The 19,053-nt window shown below is 34.1% G+C and overlaps 2 protein-coding genes across 3 annotated transcripts; one reads left to right on the top strand and one right to left on the bottom strand.

The window, feature by feature from the left end:
- The first annotated feature begins 7,701 nt into the window (after positions 1-7,701).
- Positions 7,702-13,381, top strand: LOC104889466 (cystathionine beta-lyase, chloroplastic). Of its 2 annotated transcripts, none has more exons than XM_010674691.4 (13): positions 7,702-7,825; positions 8,220-8,373; positions 8,479-8,591; positions 9,523-9,593; positions 9,694-9,785; positions 10,038-10,125; positions 10,208-10,319; positions 11,401-11,497; positions 11,596-11,677; positions 12,269-12,386; positions 12,538-12,645; positions 12,777-12,879; positions 13,112-13,381. In XM_010674691.4, exons 2-13 carry the CDS (start codon positions 8,322-8,324, stop codon positions 13,285-13,287), a joined length of 1,212 nt encoding a protein of 403 aa, XP_010672993.2. In that variant the 5' UTR covers positions 7,702-7,825; positions 8,220-8,321; the 3' UTR covers positions 13,288-13,381. The 2 variants fall into 2 exon arrangements, with proteins under 2 accessions (XP_010672993.2, XP_010672992.2); XM_010674690.3 differs by lacking the exon at positions 7,702-7,825 and adding an exon at positions 7,832-8,106.
- A 2,016-nt stretch (positions 13,382-15,397) lies between these two features.
- On the bottom strand, positions 15,398-18,444 carry LOC104889465 (uncharacterized). Its single transcript, XM_010674689.4, has 5 exons — positions 18,237-18,444; positions 17,646-17,879; positions 17,290-17,378; positions 17,011-17,118; positions 15,398-15,990 (listed from the first exon to the last, which is right to left on the bottom strand). Exons 2-5 carry the CDS (start codon positions 17,875-17,877, stop codon positions 15,769-15,771), a joined length of 651 nt encoding a protein of 216 aa, XP_010672991.2. The 5' UTR covers positions 17,878-17,879; positions 18,237-18,444; the 3' UTR covers positions 15,398-15,768.
- Positions 18,445-19,053: the final 609 nt, after the last annotated feature.

The raw sequence follows: 19,053 nt of genomic DNA, 5'->3' as shown, positions 1-19,053 counted from the left end.
AAAATTTGATATATGAAGTGGATTTAAATAAGCGTTCTCAATTCTAACTAGGTTTTGGACCCGTGCATAATGCACTGGAATTTTATTACAATACAAATGTTTATATATCAGCTACATTGAAAACGTATAAACGATTCTATACGTCTACTTGATCAAAAACTTTATGTTTAAGAGAAATACACATTTATATCAATTATAAAGTTGTTTAACATATACATGATATTCACATATTTTGGAAGACTTCTTTTTAGAGCAAAATAAAATGTATTAAGAGCTACTTCATCCATTCGTAGTCTAATATAATAATGAGATTTTTACACTATTCATTCACTATCATACCCTTTCATTATATATTGTTACTTTTACGTAAATACAAGGAAAAATTGACAATAGAGGTCTGAACTTTGGGTGATAATTTTTAAAAGGTTTGAACTATTGATTAACCTGTGTAGGTCCCAACTTTAGGGGGTCTTAACTTTTAGTGGGCCTTAGTGACTTAAAATTGGCTTAATAGGTCATCACTTGTAAAACTTGGGTCACATCAGAAGGGTTAATTGAGGGAGTGATGTAGGAACTAGGTGAGATTAAAAAAAAAATCTTCAGTTTTAAGTCGTCGAGGCCCGCTAAAAGTTAAGACCCACTAAAGTTGGGACCTACACAGGTTAATCAATAGTTCAGACCTTTTAAAAATTATCACCCAAAGTTCAGACCTCTATTGTCAATTTTTCCTAAATACAAATATAGTCATGTGGGGTATTGTTAGATTCGTCTTGATATATACTTTCAAAATATCAAATTTGTATAATTTTACTAAATAATAGTAAATAAAGATATTAATAGTAAAAAATATGCATTGGCAAGCGTGAAAAACCCATTGCTGCAGTAGAAAAAGAACAGAGGAAGTCTAACATAGTCAGAAGCAATTACATCATCATAAGTAAAGCCAACAACACTTTAAGGAGGAACATTGGAATTCCAAATTTTCTTCCACACTTCCGATACAATAGAACCGCCAACAACTTCTATATGGGAATTCTTAAAAAAAAAATAATAACTGATGGCTTGATTTAATAGAATATACCAATTTTGGTGTATACCCACACAAAGCCATCATCTAAGGCTTGAGATGGTAAAGATTAAGGATCTCAACCGCCTCAACAGGAAGAAAATTTGCACGAACTTAGTTTTCATTCCAGTAACCAGTGGGGGGTCAAGCCATCATTATAACCTTTTTTTTTACATATAAGCTTGACAATTAACTCATTCTGTTGATTCACCTTCTCAATTAGTGTCGCGGTGCATATTAGATATCTCTCTTTCAAGTTAATATCGTCCACACGATTTATGGTTTAAACATTGTAACATTACTTTTATATAAAATTATAAGATGAAATAGGTTACTCATTTATATTTTACTTTTAGCCTAAATACCGTATTCCCTATTGTTTCCTAAAATGACCACAATTTTGGTGATATATTTTTATCTTACATTATTCCCCATTTCATCTAATGAAATGAGTATTATACAATATTAATTATATAAGTAAATCGTGGCGCTTCTTAACCTTAAAGAATAAGTGAGTAACATCTATTTTAGCAAGGAACACTATATTTCATCATGCATATAAGAAATAAATATTGATATCCTGTAATATCAACTACTTCATGATTCACTCATTTCATATATGATTTGAGTTTAGGATGTAAAATTTATAAACAATTATATTAATATTGGATTCTATTGAAGAAAAAGAATTACTATTCTTAGTTTCTTAATACACGCAACATATTTCTTTTTGGGATATTTCATAATACTTGCAAAATTTCTCTTATTCGCAAACTATTATAAAAATTAAAGAAAGCTTTATTTTATAATTTAAGCACATGGCCATGTTTTCACACTCTCTCTCCTACTCTTTTATTTTATCACTTTTATAGAATGGGCCAAATTCAAAAGTGTGAATTTTCTTTAAAAAAGATATTAGCATCAAGCATAAGTTCATAAATATATGTACTTATATCTTTTGTTACATTTGAATGTAAGAGTGTGGGAAAATATTTGAGTGACTTTTAGTCCCTAAGCCTAAAGTTGCCAACCCCTATTAGTCGTAATAATAGAATAAAATATTAATATATATCCAATAAATTGGAGAGAGAATTATCATAAAATTAATATTTTAATGTATTCTTGACCAATAAAATTAGAGGGTTAGCAACCCCTTGTTCACTTAATCAATCCCCGCAGAGCGTGTAGGATGATCTTAACTTTTTAGTAGTGTGGAGAATATCCATTTTTATCTTTAAACAACTTATCTTGTCTGACATTTTCTTAATTTTGCCTTAAGTTGTGTGAAAAAACTTAATTATTTCATCTAAATTTATTTAATCTTATCTAAATTTTTCCAAACTTATATTATCATAGTTATTTCAAAATAAGTTGAAGTAAACTGACGTTTATAGGTTGGTTTTCACTTTTTTTTAACCTAATTCAATTTCTTGAACACATAGATGAACTCTTATCTTACTTCTCTCACATTAACTTTATTTTTTTTCAAAAAAACTTTTAGTATTATATATTGATCATGGATATGATTTTTTTTATGATAATTTATATTAGCCTATCTATACCACTTTGGGACTAAAGATTGAGTATTTGAGTTGTTATTGTTTTTGTTATATGTAATCTCTAATCATGATCATGGTGTGTTATATTTTTTTTCAACAAAATCATCTTTTTATTTCTTGTTTGGTGATAAAATAAACTTGCATTACAATTATTATTACATTTTCAACTTTTCATGAAAGGGCTAGCATCTCATGTTCATGGTGTTGTACTCATTTTCAAAAGTGAATAATATTAAAAAACTTATTAGACCAATGTACCCATGGACTTGAAATTAGGTAATCTTTAAATTGATAATATTATATAAGTTTGACAGGAGTGATGAAAAACTTAAAGTTGTTGTACCAGTGTACCCATTGGCTTGAAATTAGCTAATCTTTTGTTTTATATTCGAAAATTTCATGTTTTGACTTTTGAGTATCTTGTATTAGTAAAATCATCTTCCTATCCTGATTATGATTTAAGAATATTATTTTAAGGGTAATTAATAACTTAGTTTTCCTCCGCTAATAAAAGAGGAGCTCTATTCTTTTCTACCTTATATTTGCTTATCTGAATTTATCTTAAGTTATTTGAACTTATATAACTTTAATAGTCCTTATTAAACTTTATTCAAACTTAAATGAACTTATTTAAATTATTAGACATTATTAAGTTTGTCAGACGTTATGAGGTTTTGTGTTGGAACTTTTGATGCAGAAATTTTATAAGGTCTAATTCAACTCTCTAGTTTTTTATTTGTTTTAAATGTCAGAATGTAAGCTGAATTTTCACTCTGCTTTCGCAAAGAAATGGTAGGATTTTTTGTACATATTTGTTGAATTGTTGTCTATGGTAATGTTATTATTGCTTAGTACCTATAGAGTTAAGGAATAGGACTATAAGAAGTTCATATTAGTTGTAATTTTGGTTACTGATCATATAGATGAAACTCTAAGGATTATTTTTATCATTATTTTGCGTAAAACAAATAGCATAAAAATTATGATAAACTAAATTGGTTTCCTACAAAGCATGTTATTAAGTTAGAAATCTAGTATGTTAAAAAGAATAACAAAAAAGGAAAATCGACCAAGGAAGTTCAGATTAATATCCAAATAAATTTCACATTGACGAACACATAATAAATACCCAAATCCAATATACATATGAAAATATCAATTTTAATCCACAACACACAATTTAAATTGGAGTTTAATGAATTGTTAACATTAATTGTATAGACCAGATTATAAACTCAAATTGAATTAGAATAAAAATGATGCAAACCCAATCTTCATTCTTTCTCCTTCCACGGTTCCAGCAAACAACATTCAGTATTTTTATTCTAGTAGTCAAGAGGCATTTCACCTTCTTCTATTTCCTCCTTTAACTCTCCTCCACATTCCATCAAACATCTTGTGTGCATCCCTTCGTTCTTCCACCATCATCTCTGTTCTTCATCTGCAACTACAAACCCACCACTTTTTTCTCTCATCCCCTCAGATCATAATTCATTTTGTGGTGATCTGATTTTGTTCCTCATGCTGGTGTTGCTCGTGATTTTGTTCTGCCACGGCTGTACATCTGCATGTATTGGGTGCGTTGCGCCGCCGTGAGCTGGTGCAGTATTGCCGACGATTTTTAGCTCTTCGATCTTCCTCTTCTATTTGTATTGTGTTCTAAGTGAATTTTCATCCTTGAGGTTATGAAATGTCGGTTGAGATTTGGTGCTTTTTTTTTTTACTCTGCCACGAAATTTGGAAATCAACTTGCGGCCACTACCACCACCGCTTTCGCTGCCATGCTTATGTTCGTGTCTTTCTCTGTTCATGTCTTCCTCATTCATATTTTTCATTGTATTTTCTCTCTCCTATAAATTGGTATTTAGCTTGAAAATAATTACATAACTGGTTTTTGTGACAATAATAACAATGACCGCTAAGATAATATTTGATTTGTTTCCTTAATTGATCAATGGTTGATTGATTCCTTTGGCTATTGTAATTGATATTATTTCCTTGATTGTTACACAATCGGAGGAATTAATTGGCTATTTTTAAAATTTGGATCACCAACATTTTTCATAGTTGATTGTTTACCAAAAAAGGTAAAAACTGAAAGGACATAATTTCTCCGAATAAGCAAGAGTATAATGCACACTGTGAAGGGTGATTAGTAGAAGAGCAATGCCACGTGGCATAAGCAAGCATTAGGTTGAAAAGTTGAGAGTGAAGGAGAACAGAGGAAGGTTGAGGTCTTGCCACGTTGGATGATTTTTTCTTGCTTTAATATTATATATGATGGTTTGATATGAGTGTTAAGTAACAAATACCGTTTCTGGCATGCAGAAAATACAATCCCCCATTTGTTACCTTATCAAACTAGTGGAAACAAATCACATTTCCTTTCCCAATCATAAACCTCTCAATTGTTTTCATTCCAGTAGCATACCAAACAACTATTAAAGGTAGCAATAATTATTTTCAATTTCCTTATCTAAATACTTTCTATTCCGCTTCCATTGATCATACCAAACGCCATTAACTATTTTAAAAATTTAGGTAGTGTTTGTTCTAACTTATACAAGAAACAATAAGTTCACATAAGTCATGTCCAAAAATATGTTTTTTAATAAGTTAAGAGAAGTTTAGATATATGAAATTAGTTCAATAATTTTTAAAAAACAAGAAAATGATACATATGACAGTATTACATATTAGTATTATAGTTTAAATATAATCCTCGTGAGTCAAGAAATTAAAATACGGTTCTTCTTTTTCTTTCAATATCTTTGTTAAGCAAGCTATTATGTACTATATATGTACCAAAGAGACAAAGATGTCTTGACAAAGTGGTTAAGATTGAAGTGTTGTGAACAAATAGTTCACATGTTCAAATCGCTATATACGTAGCTATAGATTTGCCCAACAATCGATAATTGGCGATTCTTATTATTGGCAAGTGATTATATCACAAATATTCTGTTATTTAAATTTTTATAGGCAAAAGAAACTTACACAAAAATTTATTATGTTGCCGGTGAGTGCACTCATGGTACACCCGGGTGTACCATGCTCATGGTACACCAAGGGGCATTTATGTAATTAATTGCAAGTTGAGGGGCACGCTGGTAATTTCGGGGCAATAAATGACAAAAAGCAAAAAGCAAAAATCTGAATCCAATTCTTCTTTCTTGCTCATTTCTCTCAATTCTTGCTCACCAGAAAATCTGATTTTCAATTTTTCTCTCTCTCCTCCTTTCAATCCTTCCAAACACAATGGAGATCTGAAATTCGCGAGATGAATAATGAGATGATGATGACGCGGACTCGAGATGATGATGAGGTGACTGAAGAGACCCACAACCCATCCACGACGATGATGAAGACCCACGACCTAAATCTGATTATGTTTTTGCTCATTTGTTTTGTTGTTGTTGTTTTTCTCATTTTCCCTCAGTTATTCGTATTGCATAAACCAGATGTTTTTGGTTGTTTAATATGATTAGGACATGAACAAAATTATGGGTGCTAATTTTGAATTATCATTGTAGGAATGAGCAAATGTATTTTCTGCAATAATTTTGAATTCTAATGTTCAAATGAGTCAAGCATCTATGCTTATTTAGAATGATTGAAGATTATGTGCTCATTTACATAATTTGTGTTGGATGATTATTGCTGCTTAGTCAACTCTTATACTTGCTCTAGTTTTTTTTTCTATTCATTTCATCTCTTTCTTCATTTTTTTTTTTGTTCACCTGTAATTTGTTCGTTTTCGTAACTGCTCATTTGCACCAAGTTTGCTCATTTTCTTAAATGAGTAGAAATACTTGCACATCTGCTCATTTGCTTAATTTGCTCATTTGATCATTTGCTTAATTTGCTCATTTGCTCATTTTACTCATTTGCCCATTTTGCTCATTTGGCGAAAATAGCCTTGGGTGTACCATGAGCATGGTACACCCAGGTTTACTATAAAGATTCTCGTTGCCGGTAATCGATACGTTTGTTAAAATCAACTTCTACTTCACACCTACCTTTTCTCTCATCCGGTGTTTACTCCACATAACTAGCACTCCGGTACACATTAATATTGATCGTCCGAGTAAAAGACATATTTTTGAATCACCAGTTTTGGCTCATCATCACCACCACCTAAATTACGTACTACTTTTAAGAAGCTCAATAGGAAGATTTGGAGGATTCCGAATTTGCCAAACCAATATCTTCTTTATTCGGTTTTCGCCTTCTTTCTTTCCTTAGTTGGCTTTCGACAGACATGTTATTATTGTTTCTGCCATGTTCTTGGTGGATTTTGGAAGAACGCTTTCTCTTATGCGGCATTACAGTACCAGTTTTAGTTATATTAATTTGTTCTTCAATCATAAACTTTTTTCTTTCAATACACATATTTTTATGAAAGAGTACTTTGCTCAACTTTCATTGATATACATATTTTAAGGTAGGAAGAGCTATGATTGAGGAAAATCTCAAAATCTTAATAGGTAATCTTTTTTTTATTGAATGAAGGGTTAAAAAGTCTTTTCAAAGGGGACGCCATAGCTCCCCTTGGCTTATGTAATAGAGACTAATATTGATCATCTAAGATTTAGGTACTGTTTTGTTCTAACTTATATAAAAAATAATACGTTCATATAAGTCATGAGTAAAATATACTTATGTGTTTTTAATAGGCTAGGAGAAGTTTGGATATATCAAATTAGCTTTTTTGTAGAGATGTTATAAAAAAAATTAGGAAATGATACATATGACAGGATTACAGATTAGTGTTGTGGTTTAAGTGTAATCCTCGTGAGTCAAAAAAAATTAAAATAAGATTCTTTTTTCTTTCGCTGTCTTTATTAAACAAGTTATCCAATTATATGATATATATGTAGCTATAGATTCGCAGAAAAAATAGACAAGTGGCTCTTATTTTTCATGCCAAGTGTTAAACTAAAGTATAGTATATCAACAATATTTAATTACAAAAAAAGTCTTATTTCTTCATCTTCACTCTATTTTAATTTCTAGAATAATTCTAAAAAGTTAAAAAAAAAATTGGTAAAACGGTAAAAAGTTAAAAACAGTAGAAATTAGCTTTACAGAGTTGAAGAAAAAATAAGAAAAAAAATCATTAAACTCAAGATTTTTCTAAGAAGTTGAGTTCAACAAAATTTCAAGACTCAGTAGATTCTGTTGCTACACTTCGTAGTGGGTAAGTTTGAATAAATCAGCCTTGTTCTTCTCCTGCTACATTTTCTCTCTCTTCCTATCTCTGCTCCATCTAACTAGCTCTTCCAGTATAACTAATTTTTCTCTCTCCTATATATTCTTCCAAAAACACTCAACTCTCACTACAACCAAGCTTTTTGACTTCACTCTTAATTCATTCTCTCATAAACCCTACCATTTTTTCTCTAACTTTCAACAATGGCGGCTTCTTCCCTCTCTCTAAAACCTTCATTTTCTTCTTTCTCCTCTGATTTCACCTCTCCTGTAAGCCATTACGTCGTCTTCTCCAATTTCAATTTCGTTGCCCTAATTTGATTTTCAATTTTGACTCAATTGAATTGAATTGAATTTCATTGATTTTGTGTTGTCATTTTCAGGGATTGTTATCTGGTGTTTATCCGGTAAGTGTCGGGTTCAATTCACCGATTTTAGGGGCTAAGAATCGCGCGTTTCAGCTTAATTGTTTGGGAGAGAAATCAATGGATGTCAAAACTTCAGCTTTGGTTGATGGTGTTGCAGAGTGTTTTAATGGTTTGTATTTTTTTTTTCAGTTTTTTTCTCTAATTATTCTCCTTTAACAGCTAATTTCATTCCTGAAGTTTGATTTTTTGCGATCTTTTTTGTCAATTTTTGTAGAAATAGAGGTTAAGGAGCCGAATGTTTCGACATTGTTGATGAATTTTGACAGCAATATTGATCCTTATGGTTCGATGAGCACACCTTTGTACCAAACTGCCACGTTCAAACAGGCAAGTTCTGACATTTTTTCACACTCATCGTATTATATGTGATGATTTAGTATGATATCCAAACTATTTTACGGATTTTATATATGCAGCCCTAAGTTTTTTATTGCTCTTTTAGGTTTTTATGATATAATTGCTCATCGATTGGTGTTGTCGATGCTTAGTTAACGCTTAACGTTTCCACTTTTAGCTTCTTATGTACATTTACGAATTCTCTCTTTAGAAATGAGATCAATAATGATAGGGAGCTTTTTTTTTTTGCTAAAATGACACTTAAATCTGGAAGGTAGGGAGTTTTAGGATTTATGACAAAATTACTCGTCGACTTGTGTTATTGATGCTTGATGTTTCCACTTTTAGCTTCTTATATATACATTTACGAATTTTTTCGTGTCAGATTATCCTCTCTTTAGAAATGAGACCAATAATGATGGGATACTTTTTTGCTGAAATGACACTTATTTTGGACGGGAGGGAGTATAGATTATAGAATCACTACTACTCAATGTCTATTATGCTAGAGAGGTAAACAAGCAATGCTATTATAACTATCGTGCGGAGGTAAATAAGCAATGCTATTGTATAAAGTTATAGTACAGCTGAAATAAACCAAATGTCTAGGTTGGGAATTGGATACTGATGGTTGGAGTGCTCTAGTTTCCTTTAATGTTCTGCATGAACTTTTGGGCATGTACAATATTTATAATATATTTGCTGTACTATGCGGATTCTTAACCTGTATTAGTTGTATTCTGCTTCAAGATGATGTTCCTTGCTACATAAAATTTTATGTTTCTCTGTGATCGAAATATTATCGTGACTTAGATGACTGAATGCTGAAAGCTTGCCTGACCTTTTTTCTTTTTGCTTTTCTCTTTCTGTTTGTTTTACTTTTATTCTGATATTATGTTGTGCTTAAACTTCTCATTTCTAGCCATCAGCGACAGAAATGGGTCTTTATGACTATACAAGAAGTGGGAATCCTACACGTGATGTCCTGGAGAGGTAAACCAAAATTTGCACGTCTTTTGTTTTCAAATTCAAACCAAAATTTTGTGAGTTTTCGTAGTTATTTCCACCATTTTCTACTGTTTGTCTGTCGCAGACTCCTGGCAAAGCTGGATAAGGCTGATCGAGCATTGTGCTTTACTAGTGGAATGGCTGCTCTTGCTGCTGTGACTCATCTTGTTGGAACTGGTATTGTTTGTCTTTGCCTCTTGCTTTCGGTTTCCCCATTTGATGCTTTGTAATTTTTCTCCTTTTATCTATTACATAAGAACAACTTATAACCAAGAATTTTGAGCCAATATGCAAAGTTCAATATTGGTATTATAACTATGGTGTGTGCTGGTAGCTGCATTCAATTACTCCTGTACTGAGATAAATTGATCCTTTTAGTGTTAACGTATCCACATTCTCAAATGGCAATATCTATGTATTCTGATCTAGGCCAGGAAATTGTTGCTGGAAATGATATCTATGGTGGATCTGATCGATTGTTATCGCAAGTCCTTCCTAAGACAGGAGTTGTGGTGAAGTTAGTGATTCTTCCTGTGCTTGTCTTACTTAGTGGTGTTATAACCTTTTGTGATAGATCTGATTGTCTAATTCCTTTGCAGACGGGTAAACACAACTGATTTGGACGAAGTCGCGTCAGCAATTGGACCATGGACAAAGCTTGTCTGGCTTGAAAGTCCGACAAATCCTCGACAACAGATATGTGATATTCGTGTAAGTTCATGTCTTTAAAAGTATATGTTAACCTTTGTAGGAAATCATGGAACGTGCGGAGTGATTAGTCTCATGCTTTGTGACTTGGGTACTGATCCAGCCCTGTGTTGATGAAACATTTCGAACTAGATGAAAATGTGCAGATGGAGTTAGGTAGAATAATGAGGCTATATGCAACTCTAACCTTGGTTATTGTAAACCTCTGATATCGTGTTGCTTACTTATCCACACATAGGATATAATACTTGGGTAGAGTCCGTAAAAAGTTTGGGAATCACAGAAAAGTGTGATATATGTTTTAGATACTAGTAATGAGTTTGAGACTTCTGGAGTGCTTAAGACCCCAAGTATCTTAGGCTTGAAGCAACACAAACTGATGAGGATCTTATTGTTGGCTGTATTCTGTGAGGCCTAGATGTTTGTAATTTTATGCTTTATCAACTTAAACTGAAAGAGATCCTGTTCCTGGGAAACCAGTAGAACCTCTACTTACATATACAACATATTTATGTGGTCTTTATTGGTAGAAATATATGAATACGTCAAGTGGCAGAATATTTGAATTAATCATATTAAGTATTTTCTGAATGTTGATTTCTGTATAGAAGATCTTGTAAGATTAAGTAGATTCTGAAAATCTAACATAAATTTGCAGTAGCTTATGTGGGTTAAATATAGTATATTTCCAAGCTCTCAGAAATGTGTAATCTGCTTCTGTTAATGTGCTTTTCAGCACACTATGACCCAGTATGGTTCCATGCCATGGTTGGGTCTTTGGAGGGTAATGGTGCACAATCTTACTTTCAGATGCATCCAAGACACAGACGTATATTCCCGTTAAAATAAAAGACACAGACCTATAAAGATACTGTATTCTGATATGTTTTTTATATTTGATTTTGTGCTGCCTTCCATGTTCCTTAAATAACGTTAAAGATCTAATAAGTAGTCATAAGTTAATTATTGGTTCTATCCTACAACAAGGAATGGGCTTTCCTGTGTTGAAATTGTGATGAAGTGATTATAAGTACAGATTTTTTGAAGTAATATCTGAATGTTGACCTTCTTTGATCCAATTCAGAAAATTTCGGAGTTAGCTCATGCACAAGGTGCTATTGTAATGGTGGATAACAGCATCATGTCTCCGGTTTTATCGCAGCCACTTGAACTTGGTGCAGGTACTCTTTAATTGATGAGAATTGACTTTTCTTTTACTTCTTTTCAGTAGATTGGAGCTCTCTTCTCCACCTTATATGCTTTTACATGGTGATGGCAGATATTGTGATGCATTCAGCTACTAAATTTATATCTGGGCATAGTGATATTATGGCAGGTGTTCTTACCGTGAAAGGGGAAAGGTAAAGTGACCATTTAGCCTATACGCCTTTCCTGTTGAATAACTCCTCTAGATATATCTTGAAGATGCTTGTCTATCTCTTATTGCAATTGACTTGTGAGCAACTCAATGTCACTATATTAATTTTGTAAGACCAGCATAGCTGGGGAGATGAAGAGAGGAGGTGTGCAGTATGCTTGTTCGATACAATAATGTGATTAGAGCATCGATGTGGGACGACCTTGAAGTCCACAAATTTTTTATAATTTAGGGATCTATATTGGGCTGTTATCAAATTATTATGAGTTGAGGGGTGGGTGTGCAGTATACTTGTTCGATACAATAATGTGATTAGAGCACCGATGTGGGACGACCTTGAAGTCCACAAATTTTTTACACACAATTTAGGGATCTGTATTGGGCTGTTATCAGATTATTATGAGTCGAGGGGTGGGTGTATGTCTAACTATGAAAATGACTTTTGGGTTACATACTTCTTTTTATGGTTTGAAATCTGAGCACATACATCGCAAAACTGTATAGCTTCAATATGCTTTCTCATCTTAAGATGCTATCAAAATGTTTGTAATATTCTTTTTGTTTTATTGAGCAGTTTGGCAAAAGAATTGTATTTCCTGCAAAATGCTGAAGGATCTGGATTGGCTCCATTTGACTGTTGGATTTGTTTACGAGGTGTCAAGACCATGGCCCTCCGTGTTGAAAAGCAACAGGTTCTTAATATTATCTATTAGGGCAATCTGGTGCTTTTCTTGGATGAGAACTGTATTGTGTGCTTTGAATCTCACAGCATATGCTATGCAGGGGTGTGAAGAATCTTTTTCCCCCATTAGACTGATATTTGGTTTTTCGTACTTTGCACAGGACAACGCACAGAAGATTGCAGAATTTCTCTCCTCCCATCCCCGAGTTCAGAAGGTTAACTATGCTGGACTTCCTGATCATCCTGGGCGATCACTGCATTATTCTCAGGTGCTCTTTTTGTATCTGCGAAATACGCTGTTCTAGCATGCAGTAGTACAATGCATGCTAGTGTGTATTTTTTTTTCCTTTTCACCGCCTTGAGTAACTTGTGAATTATGCTAATATTATACTTGTTGCAGGCCAAAGGTGCAGGATCTGTGCTTAGTTTTCTAACTGGATCTATTGCTCTTTCGAAACATATTGTGGAGACAACCAAATATTTCAGCATAACTGTCAGTTTTGGTAATTATGCATTTCTTCAATCTTTGATAATATTAGGATTTAGGTATCTTGAAACAAGCAATATACTGACATATAAGTTTGTTTAAGTCAATTATAATTTATTTATTTCATACCACACTTTGTTTTACTTGTGCCTTTTATTCATAAAACAAAGGTCATGCTTGTGCTGATGGAAATGCTTAAAGCTGATTTGTGTTGATATTTTAACTTTGAATGTTTATCTGGTTTTCAGGAAGTGTGAAATCACTTATAAGCATGCCTTGCTTCATGTCGCATGCTGCTATACCAGCTGCTGATCGTGAAGCTAGAGGTTTAACCGAAGATCTTGTTCGCATTTCAGTGGGCATTGAGGATGTAAATGATCTAATAGCTGATCTAGATCATGCTCTCAAAACCGGACCAGTTTAGCAAGATTATGTTAGCCTATTTGTGAATATTTCAATTAACGTAAAATTTTGTCAATTGATTATGAAAATAATAAAATTTTGAAGGTTTTATCTCATTTTGTTAGAGGGTCATCATTTCTTTGAATGTATATGCATCATTTTTGCCGAGAATCTTTTTAGAGACTTGGATGGTGTTTTGTTCCAACTTATTTCCGAAATAATAGATTCACACAAGTCACGAGTGAAATATGAGTTATATATTATGTTGAGGGAAAATACTAGCACCATATTATGAATTAAGAGATTGTTCAAGCATCCATAAGGTGAGACCTCCAATAGACAATGAAGTGTCTGCTATATAGGAAGCAGTCTTTTCCTCTATGTCCTCTTCACCACTCTGCTTTTTTTTCACTCCACACTAACAACAAAAACACCCTAGTGCCAGCCACCAGCTTTCCCTTGGAGAAAAGAGTTGCCTCCCTTCCATCAAACCATCAATTTATGGATGGGAACTGTGACCAAACTTTTTGTTTCAAAAAGTTCAGCAGTCAAAAACGTTTCAGAACATTCCAAAATTCATTTAAAAGTGCTTAGAATATGCAAGGGTTAAAAGTTAAACTGCATTAGAAGTAAGCACCAAACTGCATATGATGCAATTAATCTCATATTGAGTATTACTTTCCATTGCGTTGCTAGTAATTTACCATCTAGACAATGTTCTAAAGGCAAACCATCAGCTAACATGCTATCATCTAGACAATGCTACTTTGTCTTTAAACATGTATTTTCAATGACACAAATTTTGAAGAAATGTATGATCTAGAACGGGGAAAGAATCTGATATGAAAACACCATTGCAAAGAAGAGGGTAAATATAAAAAATTATCGCAAAGTTCTAGAAAAAAAAAAGAACTGAGTAGAAAGACCACCACACGGAAAAAAGAAAAGCAATGTTTCCTGACCCAATACGAACAAAAGAAAATTGAATACAATTATTATTAGTGCAAATTTCAGCCCTCTACTCTCCTCCTGTAGTGCCCTGCACAATCAAATTGAAAAGGCCAACGCAGCTGCAACATACTTGGGCACACCATGCAGACAAAAGTGTATGCTAAACATGTCCGGTATGCTGTTGCATCTTGATAGATTCGTCCTAAAGTGTATGCTTATCATATCCGATATGCTATTGCATCTTCATAGATTCGTTCACCAAGTAGGACGTCCCCATACCAAGAGTGAAATTACATCAACAGAAGCTTACCAACATGAACCTCATGTTCCGAGTTCAGTACACCTGACTTGAGGCATCATGCTATAATGTAGCATAAATTGAATTTTCATTATAAAAAGCGCGCCGGGCACAAGGTGAGACCAACCGACTGAAAAAATGCTTTTAACTAAGCCATACGATCGGCACAACCAGTAAGAAAAAGCGGTCGCGGTCATGTTGTCGCGGGAACAGCTTGTAACACAGATATAGAACGTTTTGGCGGCCGACGCGTCATGCATTTTTTTATAAAAAAAAATCACATTAATATGTTGTAACCTTATTTGCTTTATTTTAGTTTATGAATCATTATTACAACATAATATAATCAAATCTAGCATAATATCATGTTTCATTAGCTATATAATTAAATCGTAAAATGCTTTTGGCCAATATTTAAAAAAAACGGATGTAACGGGGATAAAGGCGTTCTAAATCAGCGATTTCGCATTATGGAATGCCGAAATGGACGACGCGGCGAGAAAATGTGATTTTTATTATGGCGTTCCTTAACAGAATTTCTCGGAACGGTAAATCCAAAATCTGTTACAGAACGGTCGTTTTAATTCCATGGGCACAGCAAGGCCGGCGGCTGTAAATTTGAACATTAAGAAAGGACCAAAAATTTTGAAATTACCTATGGCCCAATCGTTAAGATGTAAATTTGAACAAAGCCGTCAATTATAATTTGATTGTATGAAATTACTTCATTTAAATCCCTAATACATAAACGTAAGAGTGCAGGGCAAGTAAGATCAATCAGCAAGTTTGCTTATATATGCAGATGGAAACTATACCAATTCTAACATCCAAAATGAGCATGAACAAATTGCCGGAAAATACATATCAAAGCAATGCAAAGACATCATTCAACATATATGATATATACCAAACACCACTGCAATTAAGTCCATAATCAAGGAGCATCTTACCAATAAAAATAAATCACTCACTTGCAAAATCTTCATAATTTCGATTCAACTCATTCTATACTAGTCTATAAGCCAGATTACTCAACATGCGAATGCATAGTATACTCCGACACTTGTGGACTAATTTAGCAAGACTAAGTAGCGAAATACTTTCTGGCACCTGCTCCGAGAACTAAAACATAGCAACTTCCAGATAATACTATACACTCGACATCATATTAAATGCTATATAAGACAAAGGAAAACAAAACTGGGTACACGGAAAGGACATCCAATATCTTGATATGCATCATCATGTCCCAAGCTAATTTTTTCGACCCTTGCTCTTTCTCGAGGGAACTACTGTCCATCCATCCTCAGCTTCTGTCATCTGCTGGTGTATGCTGTTCTTCGAAGTTTGAGAAGCATTGGTATTTGGCAAGGACCCTGGTAGATCCACCATCATATTTGATGCCTTATCATTCCCTATGCTCTCATCATCTTCATCTTCTTCTTCATCATCATCATCATCACTATCATTCGGATCCTGCAACATGGTAACTTGCACTTCAAACACGAGATAGAAGTAAAGTGTTCCATGTTATGATGTTATCACATTTCTTGAAACTATAATCCTATATCAAGATGTAGCTGAGAAAACTTGTTACCTCTTGAAAATGTAAGCTTCTAGATAAATTTTCAAACTTTTCTCTCTATATATCTCCTCCCTAGCCTCACTCCTCAGTTATCACATGAAGATAAGGCAACTCCTCTTTCTCTCTCCTCACAACCAGACATGACCACAGAACTTGTGGATGTGGTAGGAGTCATCAACAGATGTCATGGCAGTGGCATAGAGGCAAGGTGGGTGGACGTGGTGCCACAGGAGTTAGTTTTCATCACGTCCAGGAAGGGGATTTTAAAATCCATGGGGCGGGAGGATTTCAATTTAAAATACAGGTGAAAGAGCTAAGACTTGATAATAAGATAGAATCAAACTCGACCAAACATCAAGGGTTTCAGTTTTCGATTTGGTTTTCATACCCCAAAAACAATGAAACAAGCACCAATTTTTAAGAAGATGTCAGAGTGTAACTACAATGAGCATAGATAGTTTTACTATATACTTAGATACATAGTGCGCTCATCACATTGCCTAACTTCTAGTCTCTAGCCATTATACAAAATAGGCAGTAGGCTCCATATGATTGCTTATCAGAAACCTTTTCCCAGAGTTGAGATGCATAGGTTCGGCCTAGAGTATGTAACAGCTTATTAATCATCCTAGTTCACTACACATGAAACATATATTGATCCTCCTTTACGGTTTGTTTTCATAATAAATAGACTTCAATATATTACCCACTATTAAAGAAGCACATTTCGAGACCATCATAGCTGATGTAAATTCCATCCCGCCAAAAACATCAATAAATCGACATGTACACAATACAAAGTCACAAAACATATACGCTTCACCTATTGCCCTGAATTCTCCCTCAAATGTAATTTACAATGATCTAAATCCTGATCAACACACAAAAACATGATTGGAAATGCCAATTACCTTTCTTACAAGAGTACCAGACAGTGGTTTCACTTGCTTTAATTTCTGAATTGATTGATAGTCACCTCCCAAACACTCTTCATGCATAATCATCAAATGCTCTGCCACCTACACCACATTACAAGGAGCTCTAAATTAGATTAAACCCATAACTACTGACAACAGATCTTATATCATTTCATTTGAATTCATCTAAGTTAACAATTAATGACAAGTAACTTGATGAAAAAAGGTGAGAAAATAAAAGAAACATATTAAAAAGTGGAACAAAGAAACAACCTCCTCGATGCTCCCGTCGTAGACATCGGTATGAAAAGCATCCATGCCTTCCACTAACAAATTCTCTAAATCATCTATGTATATGGGTTCTGAGAGAAACAAGGAAAATAGTCATTACACTCAATGTTAAAAACATTTAAAAAAGAAAAAAAATAAACATCAAGATCTTTAGCTAATTCATTATAACTACCAGCACACTGATTTCAGTAGAAACAATTATAATGAATTTGTATATAGGTTTACTTTTGAAGCCAGAATTTCATATTTATGAGTTCAACCAAAATTATTATCTAAAAAATGACATCCAAAATTAAACCTAAAAACGGAAGATTGCGAGAAAAATCGAAGAAATTTACCTTTGCGATCAGGTTGGTGGAAGAACTCGAAAATACGAGAGGAGAAATCGAGAGATTTCTCGCGCGAGTGTGGGCCACCCCCACCATTTTCGACCGCCATCTGAAGGGCCCACCATTGTGAGAAGACCAATGAAATGCCTTCTTGAAACTGTGGAATTGCTTCTGCAGCTAACACCGGAAACCTGGGCAAGAGGGGCGGCCGCCCTGGGCCCGGGGATGACAGGTCATTCATTACTGATTTCCAGCCACAACACTTGAAAAATTAATCTCATGAAATTAAACAAGAACAAGTGAACACAAATATGCGCATCTACAAATTGTAACATAAATTTTCTTATCATTTACTTCCATGAAACAAAGATGAGATAAGAAGTTAAACCAGAAACTCGAGTCATAAGTTTATAACATGTAAATTATCACTAAAAACATGAGATAGCATGTATGAGAAAGAAAAAATAAGTTGAATTCATGAAACAAATAGCATAAAACCAATCGCATGAATAATCACATGAAGTAGATCTCAAAAATCGCAATTCCACACCAAAATCCGCAACAAAACAAGTAGATTCATCTAAGGAACAAAACAAGAACCTGGAACGAGCTTCTGCAGACTGCAATTCGAGCTTTGCGTATCACATATGAGAGGTTCCAGATTCCAGAGGTTCTAAAGGAATTCAATTTGCTTTATGAGTTGGTTACCGGCACCGTGAGCGTTTTTGGAGTGTTTCTCGCATATAGGCTATATACCTATGTAGTTTAGGACTAGGGCAAAGTGATGATTTGGTTTGGCCCCTTAGGTTTTCTCAAAAGTGAGAATAGGCCCCTCAAATTTCCCTTATAGTGATTAACTCTCACAACTTTATCCAAATATGAGATTACACACTTTTTTTTTTTTTTAGGGGAAAAGCATAAGCTAGATTAATCAAGGGACAAAATGTCCGTAAGAATATAAGGAGCCACTTCACGTGGATAGTGGTTCTCCCAAATTTGTTCAACACCAAAAGGAACTAGCTTAGCTAAATGATGAGCGACAAAGTTGCCCTCTCGTTTTACATGGGACCAAATTAGGGATTGAAAACAAATGCTAGAGGATATAATATTCGACAATACATTGTCCAAATCCGAGAGAAAAACTGATGTCTTCCGAAGACGATTTATGATAGTCTGACAATCAGATTCAACCACCACTTGATTCAAGCCAAAACGTTTCCCCAAGCGCACCCCCATCTCAATGGCTTTGGCCTCTGCTATTTCAGGCGTCCAGTAAGCTCGCACACGTCGCGAGGCTGCAAAACGAACAATGCCTTCATGATCTCGGGCTATTACTCCCATGCCCACCCAACCTTCCACTGCTAGGGAGGCATCAACGTTGATCTTCCAGCTGGGCGCTGGCGGAGGTTGCCAAATA

The sequence above is a fragment of the Beta vulgaris genome, chromosome 3 (genome assembly GCF_026745355.1).
Source record: "Beta vulgaris subsp. vulgaris cultivar EL10 chromosome 3, EL10.2, whole genome shotgun sequence".
NCBI lineage: Eukaryota > Viridiplantae > Streptophyta > Magnoliopsida > Caryophyllales > Amaranthaceae > Beta > Beta vulgaris.
Note: the sequence above shows the minus strand (reverse complement) of the source record. Positions and strands in the feature narration are given on the sequence as shown.

Excerpts from the sequence above, each read along its gene's own strand:
- LOC104889466 (XM_010674690.3), top strand. The coding sequence starts at position 8,041 with ATGGCGGCTTCTTCCCTCTCTCTAAAACCTTCATTTTCTTCTTTCTCC. Across the intron at positions 8,107-8,219 it reads CCTCTGATTTCACCTCTCCT|GGATTGTTATCTGGTGTTTA; the intron begins GTAAGCCATTAC and ends TGTCATTTTCAG. Across the intron at positions 9,786-10,037 it reads GACTCATCTTGTTGGAACTG|GCCAGGAAATTGTTGCTGGA; the intron begins GTATTGTTTGTC and ends ATTCTGATCTAG.
- LOC104889465 (XM_010674689.4), bottom strand. The coding sequence starts at position 17,877 with ATGAATGACCTGTCATCCCCGGGCCCAGGGCGGCCGCCCCTCTTGCCC. Across the intron at positions 17,379-17,645 it reads CCACCAACCTGATCGCAAAG|AACCCATATACATAGATGAT; the intron begins GTAAATTTCTTC and ends TGTTTCTCTCAG. Across the intron at positions 15,991-17,010 it reads CTGGTACTCTTGTAAGAAAG|GATCCGAATGATAGTGATGA; the intron begins GTAATTGGCATT and ends ACCATGTTGCAG.